The sequence below is a fragment of the Solanum stenotomum genome, chromosome 11, assembly GCF_019186545.1.
Source record: "Solanum stenotomum isolate F172 chromosome 11, ASM1918654v1, whole genome shotgun sequence".
Taxonomy (NCBI): domain Eukaryota; kingdom Viridiplantae; phylum Streptophyta; class Magnoliopsida; order Solanales; family Solanaceae; genus Solanum; species Solanum stenotomum.
The window spans coordinates 16,879,478-16,897,133 of NC_064292.1; the positions used below are offsets into that span (position 1 = coordinate 16,879,478).

The 17,656-nt window shown below is 35.2% G+C and overlaps 2 protein-coding genes across 3 annotated transcripts in view; one reads left to right on the top strand and one right to left on the bottom strand.

Annotated features, from left to right (window-relative positions):
- Positions 1 to 17,656, top strand: part of LOC125845522 (probable sphingolipid transporter spinster homolog 2) — a 293,275-nt gene that overhangs the window by 173,697 nt on the left and 101,922 nt on the right. The window lies entirely within an intron of this gene.
- Positions 3,979 to 15,341, bottom strand: LOC125845523 (proline iminopeptidase). 2 transcript variants are annotated; one of them, XM_049525043.1, is made up of 11 exons: positions 15,166 to 15,339; positions 14,231 to 14,421; positions 12,742 to 12,840; positions 12,436 to 12,546; positions 12,299 to 12,361; positions 12,072 to 12,165; positions 11,436 to 11,533; positions 10,714 to 10,815; positions 10,360 to 10,473; positions 5,277 to 5,351; positions 3,979 to 4,406 (listed from the first exon to the last, which is right to left on the bottom strand). In XM_049525043.1, exons 1-11 carry the CDS (start codon positions 15,317 to 15,319, stop codon positions 4,305 to 4,307), a joined length of 1,203 nt encoding a protein of 400 aa, XP_049381000.1. In that variant the 5' UTR covers positions 15,320 to 15,339; the 3' UTR covers positions 3,979 to 4,304. The 2 variants fall into 2 exon arrangements, with proteins under 2 accessions (XP_049381000.1, XP_049381001.1); XM_049525044.1 differs by lacking the exon at positions 5,277 to 5,351 and having other exon boundaries at positions 15,166 to 15,341.

The following is a 17,656-nucleotide window of genomic DNA, read 5'->3' on the forward strand; positions in this document are numbered from 1 at the left end:
CCCCCCCCCCCCCCGTCTTACCGCGGATGCTGCCACGGAGTTAGCCGAGGCTTCTTCCTCGATTCATGTCATGAATCGCGCAGTCGACGAAAGAGCTTTACAAGCGACATTGCCCTTCTTCACTCACGCGACATTGCTGGATCGGGCTTTCCCCCATTGTCCAAGTGAATTAATTAGTTTCAAGAAAACATGAAATATAATCATTCTCATGAGTTCTACTAAAGTTCATGTGAGTTACATTTATAATTATTATTATCGAGATTATAATTTTATATTGAGATGTGGTGCAAAAAAGTAGATACCACACATACTATCAAAGTGTATAGGTATTTAACGCACGACAAAAAAAACACAAAAGATTCATAGAATATAATTTTATTTTCAAGGTCATCGAACATGCTTCCATTTACAAAAATTTTATTTCACTGTTATAATTTACACACATAATTTATTTATTTATTTTACAAAGAATAAATTTCAAGATGGATCAGAAACTCTACTAACTCCCTCACAATTACCTAACCCCCTTTATTTATTTTTTAATATTTTACTAATTTCAAATACCTAACTCTACTATGAATTGAAATCCTTCCTGTAATAAACTATAACATGAAGAATAATTCACAATATACATGTTAACTGTGATATTTCTTTCAAACTGTTAATTAAGTAACTTACAATGCAATTTCTTTTAATATATAAGTATCCAAATTGAAAGTTTGCAATCCGTATTTCAAATAAGATAATGAAGGAAAGATAAGTAGAAAATCATCATACCTTAGCTTGTGTATAGAAAATTAGAGTCGTGCTAATAACGTGTTATAAAATAAATAAAAGTAATTAACTAAACTAAATAAGAAGAAAGAAGGAGAAGAGAGAATTGTATGTTGCTCATTGATATAATGAATTGAGAGAGGGAAAACCTTGTTATTGTTTTCACTATAATATGACCATTTTATAGGCCTAGAAAATTGCTTACTTGGGCAAGAGAGAGTTACCGTATGTGATACTACTTGGGCACCAAATTTGGATATTTAACTTGGAAATAGGGGTGGGTCCCATTAAAGAGCCACATGGACATTTATCTTATATTTAACATATAGATGTTAATGTTATTAAAAGCTTTTAATGAAGGGCTTATAATTTAAATAAATATGAAGAATTATATCTTGATATTTTTAAGTAGGATAAACGTTAAAAAAAAGAGAAAAAATAAATAAATAAATAAATATATATATATATATATATATATATATATATATATATTAGTAACACCTCAGAAATTGAAAAATCGAGTTGATAAGGGAAATTTGAGATTTTGGCTCTAAGGCAGGTTCTATGAATCCTTTCTATGGACCGTAGGAGGTTTTACGGGTCATAGGAAGGGAATCGTAGAATTGGAGGTGAGTTTTTGGAATTTCACGTTTCTGAAGTTTGATCTACAAATGGACAAGACGAGTCATGAAAATTTGAACGAGTAATAGATGGGTTCTGTAGGGGTGTTTCAGACTTAGTGAATTTTTTGAATTAAAGTTAAGGTCTACGAATAGGGTCTAAGGACTGTAGTAATTTAGACGGTCCTTAATTAGAAGAGTGACATGTGAAGTTGGACAATTTTAGGCCCAAATAACTCGACCTACGGTTGACCAGTACAGTCTGTAGGTCCAAACCGTAGGGTCCTTCAGTAGCTATTTCTTAAGGGTATTAGGGTATTTTCCTAAGCATTTAATGTCTCTACTATGTCATTTTGACCCTAATTCTATGTCCTATAATTACCCTTCTACTCCTAAAATTACCCCAACTCTCTCATTCACTCAAATCCCCAAATCTTATCCACATTCATCTTCTCCAGTTCTCTCTCAAGTCCAAGAAGAATACTAGGGTTTCAAGCTTCAAGTCTCATATCCCTCCATTGCTTTTTAGCTTTGATCCTCAAGGTATGCAGGATTTCATCAATGAGTTTCAGTCACCCATTGATCCCCAAGGATTTCTCAATTCTTCAAGTTCAATTTCATCAAATTGATTAGGTTTTCATTCAATTCTTCATAGGTTCAAATTGTGTTCATTTAATTGTTTGATTTTGATCTTATTATGATTGTTTGGTCTCAATTATATGCTTTCTAATTGTTTTCACATGAATTCATGGATTATTCATGATTTTTATTATGAACCTTTAAAGACATGAATTTATGAAAAAGTTATGAATCTATGAATGATGTTTTCATGAAAGTTATGCATGATTTATGAAAATGAATGTTTTATGGTCTTATCATGCTAGCTTGATATTCCCAAGGGTGAGATATTATAACACCTCAGAAATTGAAAAGTTGAGTTGAAAAAGGGGAAGTTCAGATTTTGGCTCTAAGACAGGTTCTATGAGTCCTTTCTATGGAACGTAGGAGGTTCTATGGATCATAGGAAGGGAGTCGTAGACTTGGAGGTGACTTTTTGAATTCATATTTCTGAAGTTTGACCTACGAATGGATAGGACGAGCCGTAGAAATTTGAACGAGTCGTCGATGAGTTTTGTAGGGGTGTTCTTGATTTAGTGAAATTTTTGGGTTAAAGTTGAGGTCTACAGATGGGGTCTATGGATCATAGTAATTTAGATGGTCCGTAGAAGGGTGTCGTAGGAAGTTGGCAAATTTTAGGCCCCAGTAACTCGACCTACGGTTGACCAATACAACGGTCTATAGGTCCAAACTGTAGGGTCCTTCGACAGTTATTTCTAAAGGGTATTTGAATCTTTTCCTATGCATTTAATTCCTATACTATGTCGTTTTGATCCTACTTCTATGTCTTATAGCTATCCTTTTACTCCTAAAATTACCCCAACTCTCTCATTCACTCAAATCCCCAAATCCCATCCACATTCATCTTCTTTTCTCAAGTCTAAGAAGACTAGGTTTCAAGCTTCGAGTCTCCTATTCCTCCATTGCTTTTGGGATTTGATCCTCAAGGTATGTAGGATTTCACCAATGAGTTTCATTCACCCATTGAGACTCAATGGTTTCTCAATTCTCCAAGTTCAATTTCATCAAATTAATTAGGTTTTCATTCAATTTTTCATGAGTTCAAATGTATTGATTCAATTATTTGATTTTAATCTTATTACGATTGTTTGGTCTCAATTACATGCTTTTCAATTGCTTTCACATGAACCCATGCATTATTCATGATTTTGATTATAAACCCTTAATAACATGAATTTATGAAGAAACTATGAATATATGAATGATGTTTTCATAAAAGTTATGCATGATTTATGAAAATGAATGTTTTATGATCATCAATGAAATCCTGAAAGGATTTTCTCACATGTTAAGGAATCATGATTTGGTGAAAGGTTATCTCACACATGCATGATTAAAGATTTAAGGAGTTATTCTGATGTTTTAAGCTTGAATTAGTAACTTGATGTGTTTTTCAATGTATTATGATAAGTTTATGAATATAACTATTCCGTTGAGATTTTTACTTAGCACCGAGAGGATATTGAGATGGAGACTCTCCCATTTGTAGAGACTGAATTTTTAGTAGCAATCTCCTTGTCCACGTGTCCTTGTAGGTTTTTCTTAGAAAGACATAGCTAGTGGATCCACCTAAGCTAGAAGTTAAGGTCCTTGCCTTGAAATATGAAAAGTAAGGACATCTCTTTTCGGTGTGGGAACAAGACACCGAATTTCACATTATAGCTCACTTGGTCTATGTCAGTTAATCGTAAATATCCCACAAAATGAACTAAGTTGTTCTTAAAGGATTTTATGAAGCTTTCAGTATGATTTTAAGATGCATTGACCATGTTCATGACTTATGATTCTTCTTTAAAAGTTTTAATATGATCTAACTTGGTCATATTTAAAAGAGATTGTCCTCTTATGATCATATTTTATGCATATCCTTCATACTTACGTGCTTCCAAATTTCTTTTTCGGTGCATCGAGGAGAGGAATAATAATTATACAGAGAGAAAGGGGCTAAAGTTAGCATCAAGTGTAGCTGTTGGGGTTTAGGATATAAAGCAGCACATAAAATGAGTAGGAAGTATCAATAATGCCCCCACACATGGGATGTCACAAATGAACTCTTTCAATTAGCCTCGTCCAATAGTCGTATATAAAAGGGGAGAGAACTCGTGGCATTGTTTTTAGGCAAACTTTCTTTCTTCCACACATGTGGTGCTGCTCTTAGTTCATCTGTGAAGAGACTCAAACCTAGGATACTGGAATGCAAGGATCTACAATACTAACTCTCACAAACATCCATGCCAAAGTCTAAAGTCAATGACTAGTAGGCACTTGCACTCAAGAAACTCCTTCAAGGACATTTTTCAGTTTTTCATTAGCCGCAACAAGTTCTGCTGCTATTCCTGGTTCATTTGCCGAATGACCTGCTCCTGGGACAACCTATAATCACACAGCAGAAACTGTCAGTTGCCAATAATATGATCATGTATCCAAAGTGTAAAATCTTCTTTCTTTTATGAAAGCCTTGTTCCTTTAAAAGTTAGAAAAGCCTCATTTCTTCAGCTATTATTTTTTTCAAGGTAATCTATAGTGCTAAAAGTATCATCCAAATCCCTAGAGGTTAGGCCATTCAAACCAGGCCATCCTAAAGAATAAATCCGATAACCCATAAGATTGAACTCATTCCTTAACTACATGCCTTGAGTTGGATGAGTTTTCATGTCCCAAATCCAAATTTAAATCAACCTACAGGATTTTCACATGAAATTAATGTTTATTTGGTCTGATTCCCATCCCAACTCTTCATAGAAATCTCAAATCATATGGGAAAATCTACCAGTTTTATACCCGAAGGTCCTTTTGTTGTTTCATGTCTCCACTGCCAGTTTAACATAACTCTTGTACAAGCCCCTTCGATTATTATTTTTGTCTTGTAACCTGTTGGGTTAAGAAAAATAAATAAATAACCTCCTCCTCAAGTTTAGTTGTTGGCAGATCTTTTTGGAATTTTATTCATTTTTCACTTGTTGGTCCAAATTAATTACAAGCACTAGTCCAGATACAACATATTCCTGATCAGGTATATTTATGCATACAATATGTATATTATATGTATATTTGTACCAAATATACAAAACATATACATTTGCTGGCTAATATTTTTACGGCGGCCCAGAAAGATAATACCCTATCTTTTTGTGCCTCCTTGCCTCCTGCGTCAACGGCGGAAGTCTTTGTCTCAAAACTCCTCCCCTCCAATTATTTTGAATTAATAAATCTACCTAACTGAGGAAATCATTTTTCACTTACAATGAACTCTGCCTCTGGCCAAGCTTTATGAAGATCCCATGCTGACATCATTGGACAGCAAACATCATATCTTCCCTGAAGGTATTACAAAGATTTTCTTGTAATCAGATTATCCAAGAATACAATTTACCTCAAGTACATGCAAAATATATAAGATTCACATTTAGTGCAGGATCATAAGCTGAAACATAAACGGAATATACGTCTTGGATTGACAATATATAATGACAAGAAAACAGACGAGCATAGTCACATCTGACTACTTGAAAATGCATGTTCAGTTATTAGCTTCAATACTGAGGACCGAACAGTTCTCAACTGCACTTGGTGGATGTTCTAGGTAAAAACTCACATGATAAACACATCAAGAAGCACTATGGAAATTTAATGCACTTCATTTCTTGCAACATATGATTAGGCCTTAACCAGTTCTTTACTTGTATGATCATTTAAACTGTATTAGTAGGTTATAGGGAAAATGTGGCAATGAAAAATATACTTTAAAAGAAAATAAATACTCTATTAAATATTTAAATCACATAACTAAACTTCAGAAATCTGACATGAAATAAAACCTTCTACTTATATTTGATCCAGCAATCTCATTTCTATCATACTCTTCTCCTTCCTGTCCCTATTCATATTTGTCTTTATACCACAGAGCTACTCACCATGCTGATCTTCAATACAACTACAGAAACTCTTATTCCTTCCTCCTTCCTTCCAACCAACCCAGGGACCCATCATATTATGATGGTAATGACGTTAATGAACAATAGCAGATTTCAGTGACCAAATCATCATGATTAGATGGATGACTGATAACAAAATTCATGGTGGTGCTTTATGGTTCCAAACAGTCATGCTTGAGTAGATAAGGTTAGTGGCAGTGGATAGCAGTCATAATGGCGGCACTTTAGATGTATCCAACAATTACAGAGGCTAAATACAAGGTATTTGATTTATGACTCATGAGCATGCATTTCACTTAAATGTTGTGCTTGTGCATATTTAATCATATAGTACATGCCATAGTTTATTTGCTACAAGTGCACCCTCTTTTTGTTAGTAAATTCTATTTTATTGCATCAGTTATGAATGTGAGTATTTTTATTTGGATTATGCCTGAGCATACATCAGATCTACTTAGTTGCTGGATCAGCAGAGGGGGGAGAAAATCTAAGAAAAAGTGGTGGAGTATAATACCATCATGCATTTGGTGGTGTATTTGGAAAGAAAGAAATAGCAGATGCTATGATAACAAAGCTAATTCAATAGAGAAAGTCAAATGGAACTGCTTGACTACTTTTTATTTTTGGTGTAAAGAGGAAGGGATAGAAGAAGCTGCACAAATTTTGGATTTTATAGGCACTTTGTAATCTATTAGCCTTGTTGTTTTTTCTCTTGTTGGAAACCAATTTTTGGAGGTCTCCAGCATATCCTTAATGCTGATGAATACAACATTATCTTTATCAAAAAAAGAATACTATCGAGTACACATTATTATTGTCTCGTGTTGCACTTGCTGCACTTTTGGTGCTATGTTGACCCTTGCACCAGTGGAGCTCGGGTATGGGCTTAGGAGCTTAGATTTCTGAGGAGAGCGGTAGTTTGATTGCTTTCATAGAGGCCCGATCTTCCTTAGTTGAGCAGATTCGTGAGAACTAGTTCGATGATGAGAAGTTGTGTCTCATTCGAGACAAAGTGATGAGCGCGGAAGCCAAGGAGGCTGTCCTTGATTCTGATGGTGTCTTGAGGATCGGAGGCAGGATTTGTGTGTAACACCCAGAAAATCTCTAAGCTAAGACCCAAACAATTCTTCACAAGTGTATTTGGAGACTTCAGGGTGAGCTGCTTGGCTAGTTTCAACCACTGTGGACCCCCTATTTTGTTATTTCTATTCTATGATTTCACACTTATACTATCATGCTATCTACCTGTTGCAACACCCAGACTTTGGATATGCCTTAAATTATATACATGACGTGAGGAAGTCAAAAGACAAGAATTTACATATCCTAAGAATGGGAACTTTTCTCAAAAGAAAAAAAATTGTACTCTTGAGATTAGGTTCGAAAAATAAAAGAATTTGATAAAATATATTTTCTAAATGACTTAATTTTTATGAAGTGTTAGTGTATATCTTAATTTCATAATATATTTATAATTGATTAGTGCTTTAATCAGAGGTATTTAGATGTTTAACCATGTAGAGAACTTAATAAGAATTAGATATTTAGAAGTTTATCCATTTAGAGAATTTAATGAGAATTAATTATAAAATATATACGCATATATACACATGCCCTGCCAAGAACTTTTGTAGTTTCGCTCATCACTTAAATCTTATATCAAACTAATTAGCAAGTTTATTTTGTTGATTTATGGACCAATCCCTTTTATTATATAAAAATGAATACAAGAATTCTTAATAGTTAACGAAAGTAAACCAACATTGAGATTTCGATGGATTCAATGATACCAAATTCAACTCTAGGTTAATATATTAGTCCCCATTAGACATTTTACGAAAATACGAACCTCCCCTATTGTTGCAAGTGATAAATTTCCCCACAACCTCAAAACCAATGGCCACACTTTTCACAGAAGATATTACTTCATCAAGTTCATCTTAAGTCTCCAAGAAAGGACTACTATCTTGACCTGGGTAGTCAAATATCAAAATCATTGTGTCAAGTTGTTGAACTTGGAGTCGGGATTATCATTCTTGGGCTCATTTGGAACTATGGGACTACCATTAGCTCTGAAGCACTTGAGGTAAGGAAAACCTTTCTAATTTGACATTCTCTAATCTCGAATTCTCATAATCTCTTCGATTTCTTATCTACACAATTGATGCGTCTCTTATGATTTGAGCTCTATGGAACTACATTTCGTGATGCAAGTACGAATTCTCAAGACAACAAGTCTCCATGCTAGGCACTCTCATTGGTGAGCCCCATTTGGTTTACAGGGCATTTTCCTTTTTTATTCCATGTATTACGTACTTTCATACCCTATGTTGGAGCCTTGTCCCGACACTTCTAATTCTTATGCATAGTTTAGAGGCCTCATAGATGTAGTCACTCATTTCATGTACATATGTTTTGGGCCTTACCTTTATGTTGCCTGACACCATACTTGTGATTTTTTGTACTTAGAGACTTAATATTTTATTTGATAAGAAACGTACTTAAATCCATTGATGGAAATGTTTTCATATTGTTCCATGCATTGTCCTTATTCATAAATTCCACGAAGAATTGGTCTGCTCAGTCAAGTTAAGGCACCGAGTGCAGGTCCGGCCAACCAAGGGTTTGGGCGTGAGTTTGACACCTGCTATCATCTTATGTCATGTCTTCAGAATTACGAGTTGGACATTCTATGCTTTTGGGTTTGTTAGAATAGGATTACATGGACTGTCTATAAATACATATCAATGTAATAATGTAATTTATGTGTTTTAATAATATTTCCCGAGTCTTTGTTTCTCACATGGTAGCAGAGCATCAGTGGAAACATCTAGGGCAGAAAGGTCAGTCAGCGTGCCGTTTTTGAGAGTGACTGTCCAGATCTAATTTGTGTCATCTTCTTCTCCATCAGTGTTGTGCGAAAACCAACACTGCCACAAATTCATCATCGTCCAGAACCAAACCCCTACCAGATTACCTCACACATGCTGCCAGAAATTAGGGTTCTGACGAGCGTGTAAATCCACTCGCAGGTGCATGAACACTAGTCTAATGTGTTTTCAAGCTGGATTCTTCTTCTACAATGGTCTCTAGTGATTCCGAACCCATCCATACAATTTTCTATAATTTCCAATCACTGTCTTTCCAACGACTTCAACCTCTGGTTTTTTGATTCTTGCTACTCGCTTGGTGATTCCAATCTAACCCCAGGAATTTTCAGAAGTTTCAACCAGATTTATAGATCTCCTCATATTTTTTATTTTTATTTTCGGTTCTATTTGTACCAAATTAGAGCTCCATATCTTCTCCCCCTTCCCCTTACCGTTACCAACACTATTATTACTCTATCATCATCTTATGCTTCAAGTTTATTACTATTGTTGTTTCTTCTACATTAGTAGTCTTTACTATTTTGTTGTCAATACTTCTCTTCTCTTCAATACTTTCAGCGTAGCTTTTTACTCTTGTTTTTTCAAATATGTTTTGAGAAATGCTTTTCTTGAGCTGAGAGTCTATCACAAATAAGTCTTCCTACCCCACAAAGATAAGGGTAAGGTCTACGTGCTTACTTGTATGACTGTTTTATACTTGTTATAGCTTTACTATGTCACTATGCACTACAGTTTTCAAAGCTTGTCTCAAGGGTAAGATAGGGAAGGGTCGAAAATCTTACTGGGTCATTTTGACTCATCATTTACTACTCTGTCTCAAGGGTAAGACAGAGATTTCACTGGGTATGTTGTTGTTTATTTACTACTCTGTCTAGATACTGTTAAGGGCGACATAGTTGTTGATGGCTCGTCCAGTTCTACAGTTGAGGTGAGCCATCCCCCAGTCTGTGGAGTCGTCAGCTCCTATCTTACTTACAGTCTTTATTTGATTTCATTTTGAGTTGTGTCTCATATAGTGGCATCTCAGATTCTTAGTTGCTCCATGACTCCGAAATTTTTTGGGGTTTACATTTTCACTTGACTTTTTACTCATTTTCAGATATTTATCATGAGAACGCTTTTATACTTGATATTTAGTATTGTTTCCACATATTGTAGCAGTTCATAGTACAGTCGGGTATGTATAGCATTGGTGGTAGCTCATTGGATACTGATCACGACTTAAGCGTCAGATTTGGGACATGCCAGAACAATGCTGGCAAACATTCATCCCTTACCATTACGTTCTTTATGTAAGTCCTCCATTATGTTCTTTCTGTAAGTCTTCAATCACATTTTCCAAAAATAAACTTATCAAAAAAAAAATTGCATCCATCATTGGGAAGAAAAGTAAGTCTTTCAGATGTTTTATGTCTCCAGACAAGGCCTTCACGTATTGGGGGAATCTTGAACTTTGAGACGGCAATGCAAAGCTAAAGAAGAAACAGAAGCAGAATTTACCTGAACAATTATTGTTTTGATATGCTTTATCTTTTCAACATTATCTAGAAGGAAAGAATCTGAAGAGAAGAATCCCTTGTTGATAAAGTAGTGGTTCTCAATCCTTGCAAATGCCTGAAAAAAGCAAGATATGTTCAGGTTATATAATGAATGATAACAGCCCCTATGATGATAAATAATTGTTCACATTGAATTTCCAAAAATAGTGTAATTTCAAGTTCCCAGTAGACAAGAAATAAGGAAAACAGTAAAACTGCAGCTCTTAGATAGAGTTTTACGAATATAGATGCAAAAGAACAATGCTTTAATGGGAAGGTCACCCGGATACTACATGCACTTCATAGATGTACTCACCAAGGAGAAATCATCATCATCTCCTCTCTTTATGTTCTCTTCATTAGGGAGAAGATGAGAGGTCATCATTTCCCATTTAGTCCATGCCCTAGCTGCTGCATACTAAAACATTCAAGAACTTGAGACAAGCAAACAAGTGGTTTAATGTATTTAATAGTATTATAGCAATATGTGGAGTTGATTTGATGTTGTGGGGGCAAGGATCAGAAACTGTCACTGACAGAGTTTGCAGACACAAACTGATGTAATATCTTCTTTGCTTCCTATCATATTAAAATCCTTTGTGCTTCCAACTTTGCTGTCATATATTTTCATGAGTCATGATGACATCTTAAAACTCTGAAGCCACCAAAATGTGACTTCTTCATTGAAAACAGGAGCATGGTGTATTTTGTGCAGTAGTTATGAGTACTTCAAACATTCTATCCTAAGAACAATACTTGTCTGGTGCTAACAAAGGAACAAACAGAGCTTCTACCATTGTCGAGAATTCAAGTAAAATCAAGTTATATAGAAAGCACAACACCTGCATATTTTGTTAGAAAGTTTCAGGGGTTGTGTAAGGGAAACATCAAGGATATCAAAGGGAAAAGAGCAAATAATTAATTTTTTCTTTTTTTAACATTTTATCCCCCCATAAAAAAAAGGAAATTTTAACATATTCAAAAATGTCAGGAACAATAAAAGAAACTAGGACATGCAATGAAACAGTAACTTCTTACCTGTGTTTCTAGGGTATCTGAATTTAATCTCTTATGGTAAGCCTTGACAAAACACTTCCTTTCTTCCTCTGGAATCAGATCTCTGAATGGCTCCCAAACTGTAACAGATGACAGAAAAGGTAGTTTTAACTTTGAAAACCACATCAGCAGTCCCATTAAACAACCAACCAAGTGAAAACAGCAACTCAATGATGATCAGATCTACACACTTATCATTTTCCCAAATTTAGGTAAGCAATTAACCACTTAATAAAATGTGCTTAAACAGTATAAGCCATCTGCTTAGGTGAAAAGGTTGGTTAAAAGAAGCACCTCAGATAATCACAACTTTGCCAGAAATTGCAAAATAGGCATATATTCTGGAGAATGCATTTCATTTGTACACTTGAAATAGTGAACTGGCTAAAACAATGGCTTCCGAGTGAGTATTGCAAAGATCCAAAAGTAGATATAAAAGTTGTTCGTCATCTTCATATGGAAAAATCAAATAGGAATGCCCGTGCTAAATTCCTTACTTTTGTATCCAGCAGCAGATGAAATAGTTTTACACTTCTCAGATTTTATAACAACTCAATACAACTGTGCACTAGGTTCAGTTGGCTGGTCTCCCAGCATGCATGAAATTCAGAAGCTTACCATCAGGGTATATTGCAGCAGCTCCACCCTCATAAAACCAGTCAATTTCTTTCTTCCGCAACAAAAATATCCCTCTAAGAATGATCCCAGTAACCTTTAACAGAAAGGTCATTTAAAATCTTTAGCAATAACGTAGATTTAACATGATGTTGGGAATAAAATCTATCACTTCCTCTAACAAGTTTGAACTACAAATCTTGGAACTTAAAGAATAATTGCTAGTAGACCTTTTCAGGATGTGATATGCTGTATGCAAGAGCCAGAGTGCTTCCCCATGAGCCACCAAATACCTGCAAACTCACACCTATGAGAGGCTTATGAAGTACCATCGACCTAACAGTCACAGAAGGAGAGCGATTTGCACCTGCCATTCCGGAATCTTTAAGTGCTCTCTTAATTTTTCAATATCCCCAACGAGATCCCATGTTGTGTTCTCCTCCAAGCAAGCATGAGGCTTACTTTTACCCGCACCTCTCTGGAAGATACCATTGTTTTCATTTGAAAAGGTACATCAACATACCTAGTGTAGTCAGGGGAGCATGAGGAGGGTAGAGTGTACGCAGACCTTACCCCTACCTCAGAGGTAGAGAGGTTGTTACCGATAGACTCTCAGCTCACATTTGAAAAAACACAAAGTGCATGAATTAGCACTTTAGTTAATAATATCAACCTGATCAAATAGAATGATTCGATAGAAGACAGGATCAAAGAACCTCCTGTTATTGGGTGAAGTCCCACCTCCAGGGCCTCCATGGAAAAACACTGCTGGCTGCAAATATGGAACATATCTTCAAAATGACTTTACATCAAACATCTTTCCTAAAAATAACAAATTTCACCCTATTTTGCATCATGTGAAAGCATCAGAGAGTAGAAAACAAGAAAAACATATAACCTACATTGGAATAGGCTTATATCACTGACCCAAAAAAATAAACAATGTTCTCTACCAAAACTAGAAACAGATTAATCATATGTAGAGCTATAAGCAAATGTAGTCATCATATGCTAGTCTCCTGAGCCTCTTATCTTCTTCTAGTGAGGAGGACTGGGGCTCCTCTGAGAAAATGGACCACGTGTATAAGTAGAAATCTGATACCAGTGTTATTAAAAGTTATTACTCTTTGCTTGAAACAGTCAATTGATGTGAAGCGAGAGGTTATCGTTTCATGGGAAAATTCATGTGCTTCAGAGAAGTGTGCGCTTGAAATAATGACGTTTGAAGTGATCCCAATGAGAAGCGGTCAATCTTTTGAATCTCAACTTCAAGGAGTTGAAATAATATCGGCATTATTGTACATTGGAGGCTAAAATTAGAAATTTCCATTGAAGAAAAGCAAATGAAAGGCTTCATAAGAATTCTCGTAGAATCGAGAATGAAGTTCTTTGATTTTGATAGTTTCTGCAATTACATGGATTGTATTTACTTACACTAATACATCGATGTCTTCTGCTACTAAAAAACTACATTGATATATGTTTGGTACTTCTTTATTTTCTATAAGTCGTGCGCTTCAGCTCAAAGGAGTGTGCACTGCACTACTCGCTTTTCACGTCAAGTTCTTCTAATCTTGATACTTCTCTGTGTTTTTTGCCTTTAAAATCATTATCTGATGCTGCACTTGCAAATTTACAATTAGACTTTATTAATTTACTCTAAGACTTGTATAAACATCCCACTTCCCCTTTTGGAACTTAGTTTGTGGACGAATGTAAGTTCACAAATGTTGGCTTCCAGATGTTTTTTTGTGTGGGGAGCAAACAAAGACAATCAACCACCTTTTCTTGCATTGCAAAATTGACAGAGCAACTATGGAGAATGTTCATGAAGGGGATCAAGTGGGTAAAACCTGGGAGCAAAGGAGTCCTAAGCAGCTGGAACAGGGATGGCAATGCAACAGAGAAGGAGGAGAGATGGAAGATTGTCCCAGCATATATATGGTGGACAATTTGGACAGGAAGGAACAAGAGGTGTTTTGAGGATGCACAAAACAACTTGCAGAAGATCAAAATGAATTGCTTAGCACTTTTTTACTTTTGGTGTAAACATGATGTACTAGCTCAAATAGAAGACATCTTTGATGTACTTGACTGTTTATAGGCAATAGAAAGATTATGTTGTGCCATCTTAATACAAGAAAAAATAGAAAAAAACTCACACAGCCATTAGGATTTCCTGACTGCTCCCAGTATATAGTATGAAGGTCCGAAACTTTCAAAAACCCAGTACAATATGGCTCTATAGAGGGGTATAGATCCTTGTTTAATTCAGGAAATTCCTTCTTCAAATCCATTTGTTCCACGCTCTCACAATCAAGATTCTCAGCACGCAAGAATAACTTCTTCCTCCCTGTAAAGTTAATACTATTCATGAAACAACTGATCCATCTAAGTTGATACTCAATTAAGCAAAATCCAAAGACAAACAAACAGAATGAAACATATCAAATGCTTATTTTATCATTCTCCAGTTGCTTCACATTTTAAATGGGGGGACAAAGAAAATGAAAAAGGCTTTCTTTGAAATCCATTTGAGCAAATTCCAGAGTGGGCACACATGGAACAAGAAGTATGATAAATCATATTTCTGTATTTTCACATTTCAGTCACTCAATTGTCGTCTTTAGGTAACAAGAACAAGCCCAGATTTTACCTTAATATCCTATTTCTGCAAAAACCCTTGCATAAACATTTTTGGAGGGTCTATCAAGCAGAAAAATAGAATATTTACCTATAACAAAAGGAAGGTAAAACCCATCTATTCATTATCCTGTAGTCAATTCCTTACTAGTCATCTAAAAGGGGAAAAAAGGCTTTACCATCAAAATTCTATTTATTGGCACATAGATATTGATTTTGAAAAGTTGATGAAGCAGAAAAATAGAATTTTCACCTATAATTAATAGTATTGCTAATACACATGTAACCATTTTCCATCAGTTTCACATATCACTCCTTTAAGTTTCCATCTAAAGGTCAGACACACACACAAAAAAAAAAAAATGACCGTACTTTGGCGTATGAAGCAGAGAAATAGATCATTTACCTAGTTTGACACACATATATAGAGAGAGACAGAAAGAAAGAGAGAAACCTGAGATGGGGATGAGCAAAGGCGAGAAGATGGAAGCAGGACGCCTTGGGGATAGTGAAAGTGAAGTCGAGGCCGGCAAATGAACAAAATTGCAGCAAGGAAATAACGAGGGAGTCCCTATAGCAGCTGCTGCTACCTTCATGGGTAATTTCATCAATTCAAATGGGCAGGGTAACATCAATTATGATTTCTTTAAAACACAAAATGACAAAAATGGTATCTTATGTTAAAGCCAACTAAAATATTCAAATGTACCATTTTATACAATGTTACAAGTAATTGATTTTTATAGTAATTTTTATTTTTTTTGGTTTTCCACTCGGTGTTCGGAGTCCATATTGGATTTTCCGAGATCTCTGGTTAAGGGTGAAACACTCCCACCAGTGCACCACAACCCATGTTGATGATTTTTATAATAATTGATTATACTTTTTATAATATCTGAAATTATTATATTTATATTTGAATTTGATTTTTTTTTACTTTGACAGCATATCAAAAAAAAAATTCATGTTTTACCTTAATACTAATTACGTATTTCTCAAATTATTTTCCAAATCTAGAATTATATATCAATTAATATAAAAATGATAATGATATACTTATAGTAATCATTAATTTAGCAGTGCTTTTTTTAGTAATTAATTTAAAGATATAGTTTAATAAAAATTAAATGTTCAATAAGAAAATTAAATTAAATTTGAAGAACATGTCAAAGTACTTTTTTGTTACAATTAAACGAAGCATGCAAAGCATTGTTAAAGCTAAAAATACATGTACTGTCATGCCATATGGCAACAATAGACGAGCATTTGACAGATTTTAAGTCTGTGACACGACACATGTAAATATAAATATCACACAACTCAATCTAAGGCAGAAGGATAAAATAGGAAAGATGAAAATATAGCTATAAAAAAATTACAGTAAGAACATTCAATTTCTACTTTTGATCTTCAGTTGATGCTCGGAAGAGATTGATTGGAGTGGGTAATTAGTCCAATACTAGCACTATAGGTTTGATGTTTGTAACTTGCTTGAAAATAGAGGTTATAGGTCGGATTTATTCGCCCTAATTCTACATTGAAAGAGAGAATAGAGTAAGGTATTGGGTTGTTTAGATTGGCAATTAGATGAGACCGAAAGGAGATTCTATGCATAGATGCTTTGAGATTGAATGATGATTAGCGTAAATGAAGATGCCTTAGTCTATTCATAAATGTTCATCACTATAGAGCAGCATAGTTATCCCTATATGACATCGATTTCCAATCCTCGCACCCATAGATTGCTTGTTTATTCTTGAATTCTTCGAAATCTTAGTTTAATTGTGATAATTGATAACCAAATTTTTTTATTAAATTGGTGGAACTATCCACCCACTTGTTCTTGCTATTACAAATGAGCAATTTTACAATCCAAATTTCTTCTAGCCTCAAAGGGTATGAAATGAGCAATTTTACAATCCAAATTTCTTCTAGCCTCAAAGGGTATGAAATGCATGTGGTGTAGACGAACACCCCAAATCTAGCCTCAAAAGGCATGAAATGCATGTGGTGTAGTCGAACACCCTGATCCTAGCCTCAAAAGGCACGAAAGTCAATGAATATGCACCATGTGTATGTTTGTAGGCGAACAATACAAATGTCACATCACAACAACAATCCAAGCTAACCCAACAGCTCATGTATAACAATAGGCAAAAGGCATAAATTCCCCCCCTAAACTCGTACCCAAAAGTCATTTACACACTTTAACTAATGGGACGACCTATTACACACCTTAAGTACATAAAAGTATATTTATTTCCCCTTCAGTCACCCAACCCAGGACATTATGCCTAGAGTGAGAGCCACTCGTCTCTTAGTGAAGCCACGTAATAAAAGACCCCAATCCGATTCATTTGACCCAAATCCGTTTCTTTTCACCCAAACCCGATTCTTTTCACCCAAATTCATTTTATTTACCCTAGTCCATTTATTTCACCCACTCGTTTTCTTTCTCTAAGAACACCAAAACCTAATAAAAAAAATTCGTCTATATATCCTAATTTTAGCTAAAGATTTCTTCGATTTCGTAGTGTTTTTGAAGCTTCCTTGTAGTTTTAACCATCTAATCAAGTTTTCACTGTCATATTTGAAGAACATTGGTGTGTTGTCGATCGAGGCGTTCATCGTTTGGTGGAAGCAAATCGGTGGTTACTAGGGTTTGGTGGGTACTCCGGCTAGTTTTACGGTGCTGGTGGGAACAACAATGGGAGATCTACCATGAATAACAACTCACAAAGGCCTTATTCTTCACTGCTATCGGGTATTTTGCCTGACCTGGTTACACAGACCGTTCATCAAGGGAGACCCAATTTGATGGGTAAGCGATCCCTTGCGGAGTTTCAACAACAACAACAATTGCAGTTTCTACAACTTCAACAGCAGCAACAGCAGATGATGCTACTTCAACAACAACAACAGCAGTAGCAACGACTTGGGTTTTA